The sequence below is a fragment of the Postia placenta genome (assembly GCF_002117355.1).
Source record: "Postia placenta MAD-698-R-SB12 unplaced genomic scaffold POSPLAscaffold_8, whole genome shotgun sequence".
NCBI classification, from domain to species: Eukaryota; Fungi; Basidiomycota; class Agaricomycetes; order Polyporales; family Adustoporiaceae; genus Rhodonia; species Rhodonia placenta.
In genome coordinates this window covers 1,151,104-1,168,068 of record NW_020169839.1, presented here as the reverse complement: position 1 = coordinate 1,168,068, position 16,965 = coordinate 1,151,104, and the positions used below count along the sequence as shown (strand labels likewise).

The 16,965-nt window shown below is 52.9% G+C and overlaps 6 protein-coding genes across 6 annotated transcripts; 4 read left to right on the top strand and 2 right to left on the bottom strand.

Moving 5' to 3' along the window:
* Positions 1–70: 70 nt before the first annotated feature.
* Positions 71–1,102, bottom strand: POSPLADRAFT_1144694 (hypothetical protein; the record flags this gene model as incomplete). The annotated part of the gene is made up of 9 exons (XM_024485725.1): positions 71–129; positions 190–221; positions 274–335; positions 396–412; positions 468–475; positions 532–719; positions 776–809; positions 865–947; positions 1,001–1,102. 9 exons carry the CDS (start codon positions 1,100–1,102, stop codon positions 71–73), a joined length of 585 nt encoding a protein of 194 aa, XP_024338422.1.
* A 554-nt stretch (positions 1,103–1,656) lies between these two features.
* POSPLADRAFT_1145316 (hypothetical protein) lies at positions 1,657–4,006 on the top strand (the record flags this gene model as incomplete). Its single annotated transcript, XM_024485787.1, has 5 exons — positions 1,657–2,062; positions 2,114–2,752; positions 2,804–3,202; positions 3,266–3,753; positions 3,809–4,006. 5 exons carry the CDS (start codon positions 1,657–1,659, stop codon positions 4,004–4,006), a joined length of 2,130 nt encoding a protein of 709 aa, XP_024338421.1.
* Positions 4,007–8,189: 4,183 nt separating this feature from the next.
* On the top strand, positions 8,190–9,575 carry POSPLADRAFT_1144131 (hypothetical protein; the record flags this gene model as incomplete). The annotated part of the gene is made up of 3 exons (XM_024485658.1): positions 8,190–8,236; positions 8,285–9,326; positions 9,477–9,575. 3 exons carry the CDS (start codon positions 8,190–8,192, stop codon positions 9,573–9,575), a joined length of 1,188 nt encoding a protein of 395 aa, XP_024338420.1.
* Positions 9,576–9,812: 237 nt separating this feature from the next.
* Positions 9,813–10,766, bottom strand: POSPLADRAFT_1057398 (hypothetical protein; the record flags this gene model as incomplete). The annotated part of the gene is made up of 3 exons (XM_024480918.1): positions 9,813–9,843; positions 9,899–10,093; positions 10,159–10,766. 3 exons carry the CDS (start codon positions 10,764–10,766, stop codon positions 9,813–9,815), a joined length of 834 nt encoding a protein of 277 aa, XP_024338419.1.
* A 2,346-nt stretch (positions 10,767–13,112) lies between these two features.
* Positions 13,113–13,702, top strand: POSPLADRAFT_1108555 (hypothetical protein; the record flags this gene model as incomplete). The annotated part of the gene is made up of 2 exons (XM_024483335.1): positions 13,113–13,159; positions 13,306–13,702. Coding segments are annotated over 2 exons (444 nt in total), but the record flags the coding sequence as incomplete, so codon positions are not given.
* Positions 13,703–14,949: 1,247 nt separating this feature from the next.
* On the top strand, positions 14,950–16,273 carry POSPLADRAFT_1057396 (hypothetical protein; the record flags this gene model as incomplete). The annotated part of the gene is made up of 5 exons (XM_024480917.1): positions 14,950–15,063; positions 15,091–15,543; positions 15,595–15,684; positions 15,733–15,904; positions 15,954–16,273. 5 exons carry the CDS (start codon positions 14,950–14,952, stop codon positions 16,271–16,273), a joined length of 1,149 nt encoding a protein of 382 aa, XP_024338417.1.
* Positions 16,274–16,965: the final 692 nt, after the last annotated feature.

Sequence of the window (16,965 nt, the reverse complement as noted above, 5' to 3'; positions counted from 1 at the left end):
CAGCAAGGCTAAACTGCAACTTTAGCGTATGCGCGGATGTCAGCCATTGCGCTATGTTGAACGAGCATGCCTAAGTCTTTGGTGCCTGACCAGGAGTTACGAAGATATTTTCGCGGTACCACTTGAGTTCTGTGATTTTATGTAATCAGTTACGATGCAGGTCTAGTAGATTGAACTTGCGGCGCTCACCTCTGATCGATCCACGGATATCGTCCAGAGCTCTGCGAGAAGATTCAGTTCGATAGCAGGCAGCGAGACGACTACGGCGAATACCGATGCGAGGATTCTTGTTGACTAGGGAATTTGAGTGTAGGATACCACCTTCGGCATAGTTCCTGGTATTCAGAGTTATAGACAATGGCGAAATATGGAGCAGGAAGATGGGGAAGGCGTACTTTAATGGAAGATACATCTTGGTGGATACATTATTATGCGTGTGGAGCATGACTGACGGTGGGTGTGCTCACCGACGATGCTGGATTAGACTTGATAAGTGGTTAAGATATTTGACAATGGGTAACGCAACCTCACCGATAATGCAGCCAGTCTGTGACTTCTGGCATTTCTTCTACTAAGAATGATCTATCCGCATGGACAGAGTTTCCAGCGAGGACACCTGTCCTCTGCTTCGGAATCCACTTTTTGATATATTTTAACACTTCGCCGGCGACATATTCGCGCGAGTTTGGTGAGTCAAGGCATGCTTGCGTGAGCCCGGACTGTCAATTGAGTAATCAGCGGAGCAGAGTGGAGCATATGCAGACATTACACATACTTTTCCGTGCTGGTTCGTACACCACGTATCCATACTATATTCTCGCTTGTTATGCATCGGGTTAGATGGCCAAACACTAGTTTGCTTACCCATCTAGGACTTGTTTCTCGGTATGAATGACGTATTCAATGCCTTCATCTACAAGTTCTAGATTTCCATTGGTGATTTGAACCTGTCACGCAAAATTGTTGGATCTGTTGAGAGAACAAACACGCAAAAACGTACGGCAATTTCTAGCAGTTTGTCAGTGCGCGGATTGAGTCCAGTCATTTCACAGTCAATCCAAACAAGGGGGCCCGCGCCAAAATCTAAAGGTATTGCTTCCATAGTTCGAATGCTGTAGTTCCTTCTTGAAGCGACTTGATGGTATATTAAGTTCCCGCGAAGCCGTCTGACCCACGGCGTAAGTTGCCTGATCATTCAGTGAAAGTTCCTTCGGTTTCGAAATGGCAGTGGTAATCGGGCATTGTTGGGATTTGGGTGACCGTGAATAGACGCGTGACCGTGACCGACGCGTCTCGAGCATGGTCACAGTCTCGTGATCGAAATATCTGTGGCCGCCCGCCACCGCCGGTGTTCTCTCTCCTCTCAACCCCACATCGACTCCCATTACATACCGCTTCGACATGGCGACACCTTTCTCGACCTCGAGGTACCCTACTACTTCTCGTCCGACACAAAACTCCGGAAAGATACCTCGCGCACCAATACATAACCCTTACGACAAGTTCCCTAAGCCCGAATTTGACAAGTGGATTGGCGACATCACAGGCGCGTTGAAACGCGCTCTCCGACGCGAACCACCTCAAGCACAAATACGCAGTACCCCAGAGCCACTTGATCCCGATGAGGATGTCGTCGAGGACTCCTTTGCGGAGGTTATGGCGCGCCGTGCGGCGAAGGGCAAACAGCGCGCCACGGAGATTGACGAAGACGAAATGGAAGCAATTGAAATCTTGACTGCCTCCGAAGCTGAGTACAGCGACGAAGAGCGGGGCGCTATCTACGGCTCAGGGGACGACAGTGACGCATGTGGCGAAGAGGTTTCTGAAGGCAGCGAAGAAGGAGACGCCTATGAAGACGAAGCCCGTTCATCTCCTGTCCCAGAGGTCATAGAGATACTCTCCGATGACGAAGAAATTGAGGACACGCCTCCACCTTTGTATAGCGTTGATCAACGGAATGGCGTGGACCTCGACGAAGAAGAATATTATGACTCGGGAACGGATGCTTCGGACGGCGACGCAGATAGCGTGGAAGCAGAAGATGGCTCTGAAGATGAAAGAGGTGAGTGCTGAATGGTAGTGCCTCGACGTTGTCTGACCGAACGAATTCCAGACTTTCCGCCTGTCGAGACTCATAGCGGGAAAGTCGATTTACCAGACCCGTGGGCTGCTCCTACTGCGTATGCGGAGGACTTATATACCGGCGGCGACTTTACGCCCGCCACAAGTTCGAGCGTCAACCCCCATATTCTCCCAATGGAGGTCTTGAATGATACGCAAGCAATTGAGGCCAATTTCGAACATGTTCACTCGGAACTCGATCTAGCATTCCAATCTTCCGGACCAGAGGAAATCACCCAGACTCACTACTCCGAACGTGACGTGCGCGAGAGTGACGTGCGCGAGAGCGACTTGCGCACGCGTTTGCCGCCGCCTTCGCATTTGGCACCTGGGGGTGACGATGTGGGGATGTTCCTGACTCCTGAGGGTGCTACGCCGGAGACATCACATACGCCCGAGGCAATACATGTACCTATACCTGAGTTTGCCAGCGCAGACGGGGAAGACGAGAGGCTGTCCGTACGCCAGGACCTTCCAGAAAAGCCTGAGGATGTAGTGGTTGCAACTGATGATGGTGCTTCTCGGGAACTTCAGGACTTGCTTTCCGGCGGCTCTATCGACGATTTGTACGCAGACCTCGAACCTACACAAAGACTTCCGGAGGAAGAGAATCTTGACGTTGAGGAGCATGGTACGTTCACCATGTACATAAGTTAACATCTCTGATCTGAATGCAATATAGACTTCTCGCATACTGGCCTTGGCACTCAAGATCAAATGAACAGGCCGTCCGCACGGTCTCCCAGTATATGGCGAGATGAATCCGAGTCACCGCCTCCGCCCAAGTTTAGCCATCATGTCGACTGGAACTGGCCACCGGCATTTAACTCTGGGCGAATGGCCTCTCGCGCAGGACACTTGCAGAGTCCGCACATCGGGGACGGCGATGTTGACGAAATCATCGAGATAAGTGACGATGATGAGGACGTCGAGCCCGACGAGCCAGCAGATGCGATGAGGGACCCCACGGTGCATTCCCTCGCTGACGACAGCGTATCTGGATTTGTGCACAATGTTGCCACGAGTCCCCCGCACCTCTATGCAGAAGATGCAGAAGATGACACCGCCGAAGTGTCAGAAAGTCAGTCTGCCCGATGTCTAGCACATGGAATTTGCTCACCTGATTTGGTCTCCGACATTTTAGGCGAACTGCCTGACTTAATTGAGGTGGACGATCTCTACGCAAACTTGGATACATCCGACTCGGCCATTGTCGACGCCGAGCTCCCCGGCCTGCTGATCGAGCCCTCTGTATCCCTTGCGACGGACGAAAACATCTTCGCTGAGTTTCTCGTGCCTCCCCATGACTCAGAAGAGTCCAACGCTACTCTGGCTATGTTCACCCAATCTGTGTCCCAGCTTATGGGGTCTGCTACGGAACAGTCAGAGCTGGCAAGAACATCCGACGAGGCGGCGGGCTTCGTGTATATGGCTGATTCTCGGACCATTAAGGCGACTGAGCAGCGCTACGATAATATTGCTTCTAAGGAGTACACCGTGGAGGCAGGACAGACCGTTGATACTGCCTCCAAAGACAGAGAGCTTAGCATTGTGTCAGTCTCAGGCGAGGCACATCCCGATCTGCACGACTATGAGGTCGAGGAGCCTGTCACAGAAGGCCGACGAACAGAGGTATGTCCAGTTCAAATATTCCACTGTGCATTGCAGTAGCTCAACTCTCACACAGGAGCTGCAGTCTCGACTGCCGAGCCCCGACGAGATTGTACTAGGGAGCGAGTTTTCTGCAATCACCCATGCTGTCGTCATCGAGCCTGATCGCGAAGCCAATGATGACTTGAACGCAGATAATCTGAGTGTGGCCGAACGCACAGAAGAGGTAGATGCGATTTCCAGTCGTACAGATGAAGTATTGCATGAGGTATGATTCCACGGTTATCTACCAGTATATTACTGACATCCAACGATTACGGTCAGGTTGTCTGGAATCAAGCCCGTCATGCAATCGATGATGCCTCTCGAGACGCGTCTAGCTCGACCCACGATGCTGCTAAGGCGCGACACATGCTGAGGGGCGGCATTCCAATGCCAATATCCGCAGATCCAACAATCCCCGACCCGACTAGTGAGTCGCATTCACCAATCGCCGCGGAAGCATCGGAAGTAGTCGTCGTCTCTGAGTCACCAGTTGAGGTCAGCTCCAGTCGAGGGTCCTCTGGAGTACCGTCAGGGGCTAGGAGCGGCTTGTTCACTCCGCTTACCGCGGAGAACTCTCCTCCCGTCACTCCGAAACTTGAGAGTGTAGGCTCGGGCGACGAGGGCCTTTCTGAGTCCCGTCTCAGATATGTCGTCAATGCATCCGACATCTCGATGACCTCGGAAGCTTCTCCGATTCTCCAGCAGCTTCACGAAAAAGACGCTGACCTATCACAAGCGGGAGCGGTGAAGGCAGACGCCATGTTCCCTGACGACGCAACTACTACCGCACCGAATGGTTTGAATGGGCATGTTATCGATTCAAGTATGGTTGGGGTTGATGAGCTGGAGCTTGCCTATCCATCGGATACGGAGTCGATCTCTGGTCAGCCTTCTCCCGCTAGGAAAGAGAACGGTGTGTCGGCTCGACTCGAGAAGCACATCGATGACATCGACGCTGAGGGAGATGTTGACCCGGAGTATGTTGCGAACCGTGACGATGCAGGGCCTCTGGCGGACACTCTGTCCTCGCCAGTCGCGAACGAGCAGGATGTGCAACAGACCGGTACCAACGATGACGTCGATGGTGCCATAGTGTCCGCACCATCTGCAACGGGTGACGACCTTCTTGAAGGTACCGATCTCCCGGAGGAACCGACGTCTGAGTTAAACGCACAGAAGCAGTAAGTTTACGGTCATTCGGTATACGTAACATTAACTAACAGTGGTCGCAGAGATGACGAGGACCCCCGTATCGAAAATAATGGACACCGTGCTGGGTCAGCTGAGGAAAGCGACCGGCAGAGCCAAGGGCAGAACGATTCGAGCGACCGGGTGAATGCAGCAACTGGTGCGTCCCGATCCAACAAACGCAAGCGTACGGATCGTGCGCTACCTCCGCGCTTCACTAGATCAATGCTTGCAAAGGAGGCATTGAAGAACAAACCTGCTCCCGCCTCTGAGACCACCTTTGAACCGACGGGCAAAGGCAAACAGAGGCAGCAGGACCACCGAAGTTCGGACAACGACGATGCGGAGTCTCCTGCTCCTAATTCCTCCAGCGGCTCAAGCGCTAGTGATGCTTCTAAGTTGCTCATTAAACAGAGCTCTCGTGAATCCTCCATTGCCTCGACAGCGCCAAGTAATGACTCTCTAGTCGTCCCTCCTTCCCCTACAATCAAACGCACCTCAAATCGTCATCATCACGCCCCTCCTATGTTCCATACGCATGGTGCAATGCATCACCATCATGGACGTCCCGGTACTGGTCCTCCTCGTTCACTCGAACGACGAAGGGAGCCATCACCTTCACTCCCTGCCGAGGGATCATCACGCGATTTCGCGCAGCCGAGCACTTCTCAGCCAGCATCCTCGTCTCCGCCAACCATAACGAGCTCTCCTGTCACTCGCTCCCATTGTCGTTTCCACAAGATCAGTCTCCCCCGTGAAGAAGATGGACCTCGCGTCTACTTCGTGTTGCCTGGCTGCTCGCTTGGCAACTGGGAACTGATGCAGGAGGAGCAAGTCGAGGATCATGGCCCTGCATTGCTGGACGCCGATACACGGCTCATCGACGTCGAAAGCGTCGATTTCAATCCATATCTACTCGGGATCCTGAGGCAGTTGGTCGGAGTCGACCTTCTTCGCGAGCAAGAGCTTTACTATCTTCCGCAGCCAGGGGACGAATACCGATGGAAACCTAAGCGCAAATCTCAAGGTGGTAAGCCCACTCTGTCTGGGCGGACGCGCAAATCTATCGGCTCCCTACCAATTTCCGGAATAGACGTGGCAGATGCTGGTCTTGAGCTGTCAACGTCCACTCATGCATATCCAAGAGCAGGATCCTCGTCTACGAACGGTTCCCGGCGTCCATATCGCCGCCTTGACAATAGCGGTAGCATCGCCACGACCGCATCGGTATCAGGCAGTGATCTGAGCGACCTGAGTGATGATGAGGCCCCTCTCGCGAAACGCATCAAAAGAAAGCGGCAAGAGGCTCCTGCCCCTGAGCCGGAGCCCACGGTTGATAAAGACGAACAACAGCAAGAGGCTCTTGCCCCTGAGCCGGAGCCCACGGTTGACAAAGATGAACAGGAGGCTACCGTATCGGAGGCCCCAGCTGTGGTCCCTACTAGCCCACAAGAACACAGCGCCGCTGAGCCGGAGCGGCCAGTGGTGACGAAAGATGCAAAACAGAAGGTGCAGCCCCTGGCACCGCAACGGATTGGTACCCGACGCAGCAAGCGTCTAGGCACCGATGCTGCAGCGTACAAGCCGGAAGAGGACATCAATTCATCTAGTGATGGAGGCCAGCCTCTGCAGAGTAAACGAGGCAAGGGGATGATCCGACGGGGTGTCAAGCGTGCCAGGGCGCTCGAGCCTATGGAAGAGCAGGCTGAAGCTTCCGGCAGTGCGCCAAAGAAGCGTCGAACACGAGAGAAGAAGCCTATGGATCCACCTTCTGTTGAGAAACAGGAGTAGTGGGCTGTGTTTTGTTTATTGTGTATTTCATTTGTTACATTTCCTGGAATCTCAGTGCTCTTAATTTCCGGCTCGAATGTCGCTTGTAATACCCTGTACTCTTAGGCTATACCTCAATTTCACGCATCGATGATCGAAGACGACAAAGGAGATGCAGACCGCGCTGTCAACAGATCATAAGGCGAGATCAAATCATGAAGAGCTCGTGAAGGTTCCTATAAAATGTGGCGCGAGAAGTAACGATCATCGTGTGGCGGTGCATCGGTCAAGGTGCAGGCCACGCTCACTGACCCATGTAAAATTGTTCTAATGGGGCAAGAAAGCAACTTTCAGAGCCTTTGAATCGCTCTAGGACATGCGAACTCTATTTAGAAGCGATTACACATAATGTTAATGTCCCCGTATCAGTCATTCCCATTCAAGCGGTCTTATACGGATGGTACGGTTTGTGCAGTAGCCAATCTTTTTGTACAATAGATTAGGTACATTAAAAATTGCCGCTTAAACCTCGCTGGAAAACAAGCGACATTTAAACGGCCAAAAGCAGCGAGCAGAATCCCCCTCGAGAATAAGCGACAAATAAGCGACTGCTCGTCGCAAGCGCTCGCAGATTCTGGCTTACGGCCATGTCACGCTTGCATGATTCGCCAACCTGATTGGCTGGTCAGCCCTTCGCGAGTCGAAAACGTGATCAAATCACGGCTGCATCACGCTTAGTCATTCGTGACGCTTTCAGCGACGTTTCAGCGACCTTCAGCCACATTTGGGCGCTCAATAGCAGCGAAAAGTCGCTTCTTTTCCAGCGAGATTTAAGCGGCAGTTTTGAATGTACCTATTGAATTGAGATCGAAAGTAAATCAGCCTAATCAGTTGGTGCCTAATACAGAAGACCGATTAGATCAAGATAGATAGAAATGGATGGATTTTGTAAACTGTAATTATTGTTTTATTCTATTTTTTCTTGGCTTTTATGCAATCATTTCCTTGGTAAAGTAGAGCTAAGTCACTTTCGACCAACATCACGTGCTTGTGACTTCTTGTGACCAAGGACTTATCCTTCGGGAGCGCTGCACGAGAGTTGCATCCATCTATCGAGGGCGTTGCCGAATAGAGCGCGCTTCTTTCCTCTGGTACACTGCAAATCTATCTTCAATTGCTCCTCGCACTTGATCACAAATCGAGAAACAAGGTTTTGTGCAACGATGTTTTCCTCAAATAATCCTGTTCTCAGATTCCTAATTGTTTGCCTCAAATAATATCCTTTAGATTTGCAAACATAATTTGCGCTTTTGTCACGATTTTGTAACGGCGGGCACGTGATGTTGGTCGAAAGTGACTTAGCCCTACCTATGTATACTGTGCACTTTCAATTTGATCTAAACTTTATTTATTCGGACAAGATCAATTGCATACGGTGCTAGAAGTTGCACACGATGGATCATATCGTTAATTCCTTAGGGACACTTTTACATCTGCCACTGTGAGTGCTCATTGAGCTCGAATAACGCGAACTTGTTCATTTCAATAGCCATTCCATCGAACTTATTCCAGGAGATGGGAGCGAGCTGCTCGTGCAGCATTCACAAAACAACGATAAACTCACGCCTGGGCTCCATTCTCCATTTCTGCTGGTGGAGGGAAACCTTGGGGTCCCACAAAAGGTCCTGTACAAAGCATACATAGCGGCCGCTGGTCTCTTCACTCAGCTGCGCCGACATCGTCGTCGATCCCACGACAACCGGCTCACAGTGCAAGAGGTGGATGAGCTGAGGCTTGTATCAGTTGTCCTGCTACTCGCAAATCCTGCACATCAATCCGCGTTGAGTATCAGAAAGCAGCTCGTGCAGGAGAACTTGATCGATGCGGAGCATGAGCTCCGAACGACAGAGGCATTACTTACCCTTCGTGACGGCTCGAAGCAGTCCATTCTATGGCATCATCGCAGGTGGCTACTCCGGCGATTATTCCTCACGGTTATCGAGAGATTTCCGCCTCTAGCCGATGACGACTCGCTGCTCTATTACCAGATACCTGCCGATGCGCTTCGATCCGAGCTCAAAATTGCTTCCAGGGCAAGCGAGACGTACCATCGAAATTATTTTGCTTGGTTGCACCGATTCAAGGTACTCGAAGCTTTATCCTCGCTCGCACGATCATCTCCTTCTCGCGACTCCTACCGTCGGCTCCTCGCAGAGGAATATGCGGCTATCCAACAATGGGTAGAACGGCACGTCTCAGACTATACGGCTATGCAATATATGCGCAGCTTGTACACAGTCGCCCTCGAGGTCTTTCCACTAAACGTGTCCAGCGATGAGACCACTGCGAGATATCAATCGCGCCTCGCTGACCATCCCTCGTTGCTAGAGCACGCGCAATCTCTCGTCGAGTTATACCCCAACCACGAATCATTGTGGTTATATTTGCGGGCTGGGATACCTGCTACGCCGCCCCGGGACTATGCCACGGCCCTCGCCCGCAAACTCCTCGACCAGCATGCAGAAGATGGCGCCGAGTCGGAGGGCGTCCGCGCGCACGCACATCGATATCTTGCCTGGTTGGAACGTCAGGTGAGCGCGAGCATCTTGCGGTCTTTCTTTGTTCGTCCGACATGGATGCATGTTCTTTCCCGCCAGCATGACAAAGTCAGCGACAATGTCGTTTGTTGCGCTCCTGGAGATATGGGACTCAACGGATAGATGTGCCTTCAATTACAGTAGCGCTATCGCGAGCCTCACTGCGCGGAGCCGGTAACCTGGCACAAGGCCCTTGCGTTTTCGCAGGCATCAAACCTATACTGCACCTATGCAGGTGCCTAAGCGAAGTAAGTTAACAAATAGCATACCGGATTATGTACACGAGAGGCGAATTGTATGTACTTATACTTTCGGAGAGGGATGTAAAAACGCAAGTTGGTGGCATGCAATTGGATATACGACATAAGGGAACGCCACGGTGCATGTGAATAAGTCATGTTGTAATACAAACCTCGTCAATGCAGTCGTATGCGGGGAACAAATGTTCGTAAAGCTAGTATCCTGGGTCAGTCGTAACGACTATGACTCGGGTTCTGGTGCTGAGAGATGCCTAAGAACAAGGTGAATGATCTGAGGTAAACCGCGTTCGTTGACCAGCCGCTTACTGTCCCAAAACCTTGTTCATCTTGAACATGTCGATCTTATCGACGTTAAAGACTGCCTTGAGCTTCTCATCACAAAGAATTTCCTTCTTGTAATCAGGGTTCTGCAAGTTGTTACTCTTGATATAGTCCCATAACTGTTTCACGACTTGCGGTCGTGACAGCTTTTCCTGATGAATGACGGCAGCGAGAGGTTCGCTATGATGACACAAGGGTTAATAGTGTCAGCGGCCGAACGAAGAGAAATAGTGCATGAAGCCGACCTCAATACATATTCCTTAGTAAAGCCTCCGCCGCGCCGCTTCTTCTTGACCTCGCCCTCCTCGCCAGCACCCTCACCGTCCGAGTCCACTGTAGCTGCGCTTTTCGCCCCACGCTTGCCTCCTCGCTTCGCGCCGCCCTTTCCCCTCGTTCCCCTCGTACTTGTTGCTCTGGAGCTCCGAGAACGGCTGTTGATTTCCTCGGACAATTGTCGAGCCAACTCCTCATCCGTTAATGCCTTGTTCTTCCGCCCTTTCTTGGCCTTGGCTGGACGCGTCTCATCGTCATCTTCCTCCTCCCCCTCCTCCTCGCCATCATCAACGTCCATGTCTTCGACCTTTGCCCGCTTCCTCTTAGGCTTTCCGCTGCTGCCTGACTCCCCCTCGTCCGAGCCGCCGCGGCTCGCCTCGGCGCTCACTTGCTCATATATGTTTGCAATAAGTTCGTCGATCTTCTCTCTGTTTTCCTTTAAGGAATCAGCAGTCAAGGACGTGTCCACCTCCAGGAGTTGCTTGCGGACACGCCTCGCGCTAATGGTCGACAGGTCAATTCCTGGTGCAGTGAGGATCTCCCGGATTTGGGGCTCGAGTGCGTCGAGATTGATAGACATGGCTACGGATAACAAAGAGATACACGTTGGCGGTTTGGCGGGATGTAAAGGCTGGAAGGAATGAGGCGAGCCTGAACCTCCAATGTGGCTGCGTGATTGGCCCCGCGAAAAAGGGGAAACGACCACGTGACTGACGCGTTCACGCGTTTCGTGTAGAAACGCGCCTCCACCGGACCAGCAGTGTTGCGCGCGTATGGTCTCCCCAAAAGACGCGGTGAGTATGATGCTTGGAGTTTTCTCACTATTATCTGCAAGTCTTCGACAGACATGAGCTCTTGATAAATGAGGCTTATCTTCTGCGCGCGTTCAGCTTGTTGGCATTCGCGTTTATGAGACTCCTCCCTTCATATTTTGTACTCCTGCCGAGTCCTAGTAGACTTTGGCAAATTTCCAACGATCTGTGCGGGCCTATGATGACCAGACCAGAATAAACTTGAAGACATCAATTGCTGTCGGTTGGAACCAATTGCTTTCATATTGTGTTTTAAAAATGGTCCAGGGATGTTAATTTTCTATCGCTACTATCAGATACGGGGTTTTGCAAACTCATGCATTGTTCCCTTCGCTCTGCTTGAACCACCACAAGGATCGTTGTTATTTCACTCAGGCATTGTTGTAAATACATGGAGGAGTACCCATAATGAAGCTGGTGCCCATACACGAAGGACAGCCAGTGGTAGCGAGATGCCACATTCGAGGCCTCGCATTGCAGTACACTGCCAGAGCTTGGTCCCGAGTCTAACCTGAGTTCCCACGCCACGGGGTCACCCGGAGTCCCCGGATTGGGTTTAACCCACGTCCTCTTGGCCCCCCGCCCATCTGCCCCGATCCCGACGTCAGCTCGGCATAGGGAGTCGGGGAAAACCCAAAGCCCGCAAGCATGGGGCCGGCGCTGAAACTCCCTCAGGCCATGGATAGGGGCCACCCCACCCTTGGCTTGCATCTGCCCTTGTATATATTCACTCCTCTGCCCTCATTTTCTCGTCACTCTTATTCTTGTTATCCTGTGTGTTGCTCGTCCTATGCCGCCAGTCCCGTCCACAGTTGCACCCGAACCTGTGCAGAGCCTATTGGCCTCGAGATGTACGTATCCGAGTTCACACCAGCAGACACTGACACCCTTGAGGTCACAGTCATGTGACCTGGGTAACACATTGTGACTGCACATTTGCCAGCGTGAGTTGTCGTTTTTCTTCCTCAACTCCCTGCACCTGTGGCCGACTGGTTGTCGATATTCAAAGGTGCGGGACACTTTGAGGAGGTGAGTACATGATATTGACAAGACTGACAAGACTGACATATCACTGACAAGAGTGATGCACTAATCATATACTGACAATACTGACGTCCCAACCTACTGACATCCGAACTTACTGACTTACTGACATACTGACCTACTGACCTACTGACCTACTGACTTACTGACCACACTTGTATATATGTAGCTAGTAGCTATTGGTTTGCGCTGCTGTTGAATGTCTGTAGAGTACAGGATAATATATATATTATTTATTTGAATTATTTTATGGGAATTATGAGGTGCTCGCGGAATAGCAGCATTGTTCGGCCTGTCCACTGAACCTGGTGTGGCACAGGTCACCGGGTGCCAGGTTTTACCCAATGCCAGGCTGAATCAGAAAAGACCTGGTGGTGCCAATTCGGGGAAAAACCCAGTCCATCCTGGGTTGAGCATGCTGTTGGATGAACCCGGGTTGAACTCAATCTCAGTGCCGCCTGTGTAGTTCTGCAAATTCTATCATGCCTGGGTCACAGTGGCAAATATAAACTTCGCTCGGCAGACGTTGCAGGACTGCTGTCACAACTTGAGGTCAAGTGACAGGGGAAAACCTAAAAGCTGGGGGCGTCCGACTGGTTCTCACCGAAGCGATGGTGAGCGATGCTCAAACCTAAGGCTAGGGACAAGATAATATATTAGTTAGTGAAGTAAATAAAGGATACAAAGGAAGGCTTACTGACCTAGGGACAAGAGGTCGAAACTGAGGTCCCTAGGACAGCAGAGGCCAGCTTATATACAGGGGAAGTTTAGGGGAGGCTGTGCGCACTGGTCTGTGCACAGCTGGTCCATGTGCAGCATGCTGACGCGGCCCCGGGGGCTGGTGAGTCAGAGTGGCTGTGTCAGTGGAGCCTGAGCTGTGCCGTGCACTGCCACCCCATCTAATCTAATTGTACAGTAGATAACAACTTGTCCGTTTGAGCGTGTAGTACAGAGGTCGCGGGTTCGAGCCCGCGAAAAGGAAAAAAATTAAAAAACGGCTAGACGCCATACCAAGTCATGACAGGTGGTACGCACCCTTACTGTACCCTACGATACCTAGATAGCATATGTACATCGCCAACACTAAGGGAACAAACTCTTCAGTACCTGCACTTCAGTGGGCGGTACTTGTCCTCACGGATGCATGGACTAGGTTCCTGCTGCATACTAGCCAAAAGCAGTACTGGGCCCCACGTGAACTGCGAACCCTAGTGTCTCCTTGGGCGCCGTAGGTGTAAGCTAGTCTAGCACGGCCTTTCATAGTACGCGCACCTCCCCGTCCTTCCCCCACCCAACGTGGCTGCCTGTCAAGGCCAAGTTCACGCTTTCGACACTCAGGACCTCATCGACGTCTACATCCCAGACGGCCCTGAGACCATCATCCTCACCTGCAAGCAGCAGCCGTGCCCCAATCGGACACTCTGGTCGATCGAACAAGATTACCCACACTACAAAGCGATCAGAAGGGCCCAACATCTGCTCGGTCCCCGCAGCACCCATGCATCTCAATCTGCATCCCGACACTCCCGCGCTGTCTCCCCCAGCTCCTGCCTTCCCCAAACTGTCGCTGGTCCAAGTCAAGCGCAAGGAGATCTCCCTCCAGACCCTGCGCCAGAGCCTGAGCCTGAAGAGAGTGCGAGTGAAGAAGGAATCTTGGAGTCCGATGATACAATCTACGAAACCCTAACCCCTAACCTGGGTACGACCTAGGTGGACTAGAGGCGGGTTATTATCTTAGTGAGAGGGGAGTTAGCAGCAAGGTGTCCCGCGGTTCGAGTAAACACGAGAAACACCCTCGGAAAAGGCTACAAACGCTAGGGAAGGTACGAGGTGGCTCGATACGTCGTCGAAGCTACTCGGAGGCTGTGGGTGGTTAGTGGAGACGATTGAAGCTCGGCAGAGCTCTTCGATGTATCGTAGAGGGAAGGGACACGATTCGATGGGGTGGACTTAGCTAGGACGCGGTTCGCAGTTTCTTCGATAATAGTCGAAGTTGAAGGGTTCGTCGAGACGGTATCGACGAGTAAATGCAGTGGGCGAGGTTTCGAGGTTATGCAGTGAGGGACGAAGTGACGCAGTTGAAGGCTTAGACGCAGGGCGAACTCGACTTATGAGCTCTGAACTCGAGGGGGGAACCGGATCTTGTATTTTTGGAGAGAAGTACGACAGATTTTATACTACGCATAGGACGCTACGACTATCGAGAGTGGCACACTAGTACAAGGGGCTTTGCATTGTCCCGCACGAAGCTGCCTCACCGAGTGGCACGCATCAAGTCCATCGGTAGAGTGACGTCATGCCGAACGCGGAGATGAAGAGAAACATATGGCCACTTCGGACCGGTAGCCGTCGTCGAAGGCATGCCGCGAGGTTCGATACCTAATCGGGAAAGACCGGCTACTTCGGTGTGGCTTGGAGCGAAGCGCGCGCTTGGCCGAGCGGCGTCAAGTGGCCCTATTGTTCGCCAAATGCGGGAGATGTCCCGAGATCTATGCGCGAGGCATCGGGACGACCGTGCCGAGCTTCGAACAAGCATCGCGCACCGTCGAAGATGTCGAAGAGCGTTGAAGGCAAAATCGAACTGTTGGGTGACTGAGTCGAAGTGCCGGGTGGGATGCGACTGCCGAAAAGAGGTGTATTGGGGCCCAGAGGGGCTTGGCGCCTATCATCTCCTCCCTATTGAAATTTGGACCGCCCTCGGTCCTCCACGTGATGCGAGAAGCGCGATGGTCGTGAACAGATCAAAGCGGCATGACAACCCGTGTCGGTTTCGAACGCCACGTGGCCGGCGCTAAACACTGGTCGGAAAGGGGTTATAAGCAGGGTAGACTTAGCCTCATTTTCCCCAGCCCATCGTTCCTTCTTTGCTACCTCGTCGTCCTTCCTTGCACACCCTCTGCTTCCACGATGTCTTCTCGCTCTGCCACCCCTGCGTCGACTCCTTCGCTCGTCAACCGCCGCCTCTCCTCTCTGCTCGCGGTCCTCGAGGCTCCGCCGACCGCCGACGCCACGCTCGATGTGGTCGAAGAGTAGCTCTCCTATCGCAAGGCCCTGGGCGCCATCCGCGACGAGGAGACGGAGCTGCGCGTCGCCGCCGCCGTCAAGCAACTCGCCGAGCGGGCGTCGGAGTCCTGGGTCGAGTGGGCGCGCGGTGACTGGCCCGAGCTCGCGACCGCCATCGACGCCGAGGTCGAACGACGCGTCGAAGAGCAGAAGCGCCTCGCCGAGGAGGAAGCACGACGCGTCGAAGAGGCTGCAAAGCGTGCGAAGGCCGCCGAGGACCGTCGCCTCGAAGACGAACATCGTCGAAAGGACGAAGAGGACCGTCGCAGGCAGGCCAAAGACGAGCGTCGCGCACAAGAGGCTGCCGACGAGGAGTTGGCGCGGATCGCGGCCGCCGGAGGACTCCTCCCTGACCCCGCGCCTGCCGGTGTCGACAAGGGGAAAGGGCGCGTGAGGGTCGATGACGAGGTCACCGAGTTGTCGGATGACCCCTCGGTCGTAAGTCTTCTCTTCTCTGTCATCATTCGATCGCTAATCTCTCTTTCGTAGAAGACTCCGCGGACGCTCGAACGTCTGTTCGCGATGATGGAGGTCGATATGGCCGCCGCTGCGCTTTCGAAGCACCAGGCCGGACAGAAGGTACGTTCGACCCTCCGTCGAAGCGATTCGATGCTAACTCCTTGATAGTGTGATCGTTGCGCCGGCTACCGCTCGGCCCCGGTCGAGTGCGTGTGGGTCGAGAACGCTACGACCTGCGAGAGGTGCGCGCAGTTCCAACAGGGCTGCTACTTCGACAAGGTGTCTGTTCTTGGCAAGACAAAGAAAACGCGCAGCGGGGGATCAACCACAAAAAAGCGCAGTAAGTTGTTTCTTCTTGTTGTCCTAGGCTTGGGCTGACGACTTAGTAGTTCGGCCGACCTCTCCTGTGCCTTCGGCCGCGGACTCGAGTGGTTCGAAGAAGCGTCGCGTCGACGAGCCTCCGCGCCCCCTGCTTCGACTGCCTCTCGATGGGGCCGGCCGCCTTGGCCTTGAACAGGACGACCTCGATGCGCTCGACCTCGACGACGAATCTCGGGGGATAATTCGCGTCATCCGCGAGGAGCGCGCTCACATCGCTCGCCGTCGAGCGCTCCTCCACGACATGGACCTCGACCTCCAGAAGATGGAGAAGGCCGCGCTTGCAAAGGGCGGAATCGGTTTCGTGCGCGGGGCTGTCGACGATGAGTAGGCGATGGCGCGGGTCGTCCTGTATCGTAGTTGTCTTCTAGTCGTAGAACATTGCGTAGATGGTCGAATGGAAAATGCGGCCCTTGGCCTAGATGAAACCTAGCGGGAACTAAGAAATGAAAATGAAAATAAGTGTTCGAAGCCTGTCGTAACATGATCGAAGGTCATAGAAGGCAAAATAGTAACATTCATAGCGAAGGAAAATGGACTTAATGAAACTATAGGCTCAGTTTGTCATCACAGCCTAGGAGGACTCGTCTAAGGTGAGCCTCCGCGCAACGGTCGAATCGAAGCGTTCGTAGAACGTTGAACGATGTCGCGACTATCGAGTTGAATCGAAGGTATTCGTACAAGGGATGGTATGGAACGTAGGAGAAAATCAAACATATCGCGTAACGTGAGAGCAGGAATGGAGAGAAGAAAGTACGTATCGTGTTGTACAAGTAATAAAAGGGAAGATCCTCTATTCGTCGCGTTCTTCGGCTTCTTCGACTTCATCATCGTCGTCGTCGCCTAGAGAATTCGATAGTTCGAGTTCTCGAAGACGCTCGGTCGAGACATCTTCGAGATCTTCGGGAATTGGTATGGATTTGCGCGCGAAGTACGGAATGACACGGAATGCTGCGATGGGTCGATCGAGGACTGTACCGTCGAGTTCGCACACGATGTACGCGCCGCCCTTGTTGCGCGAGA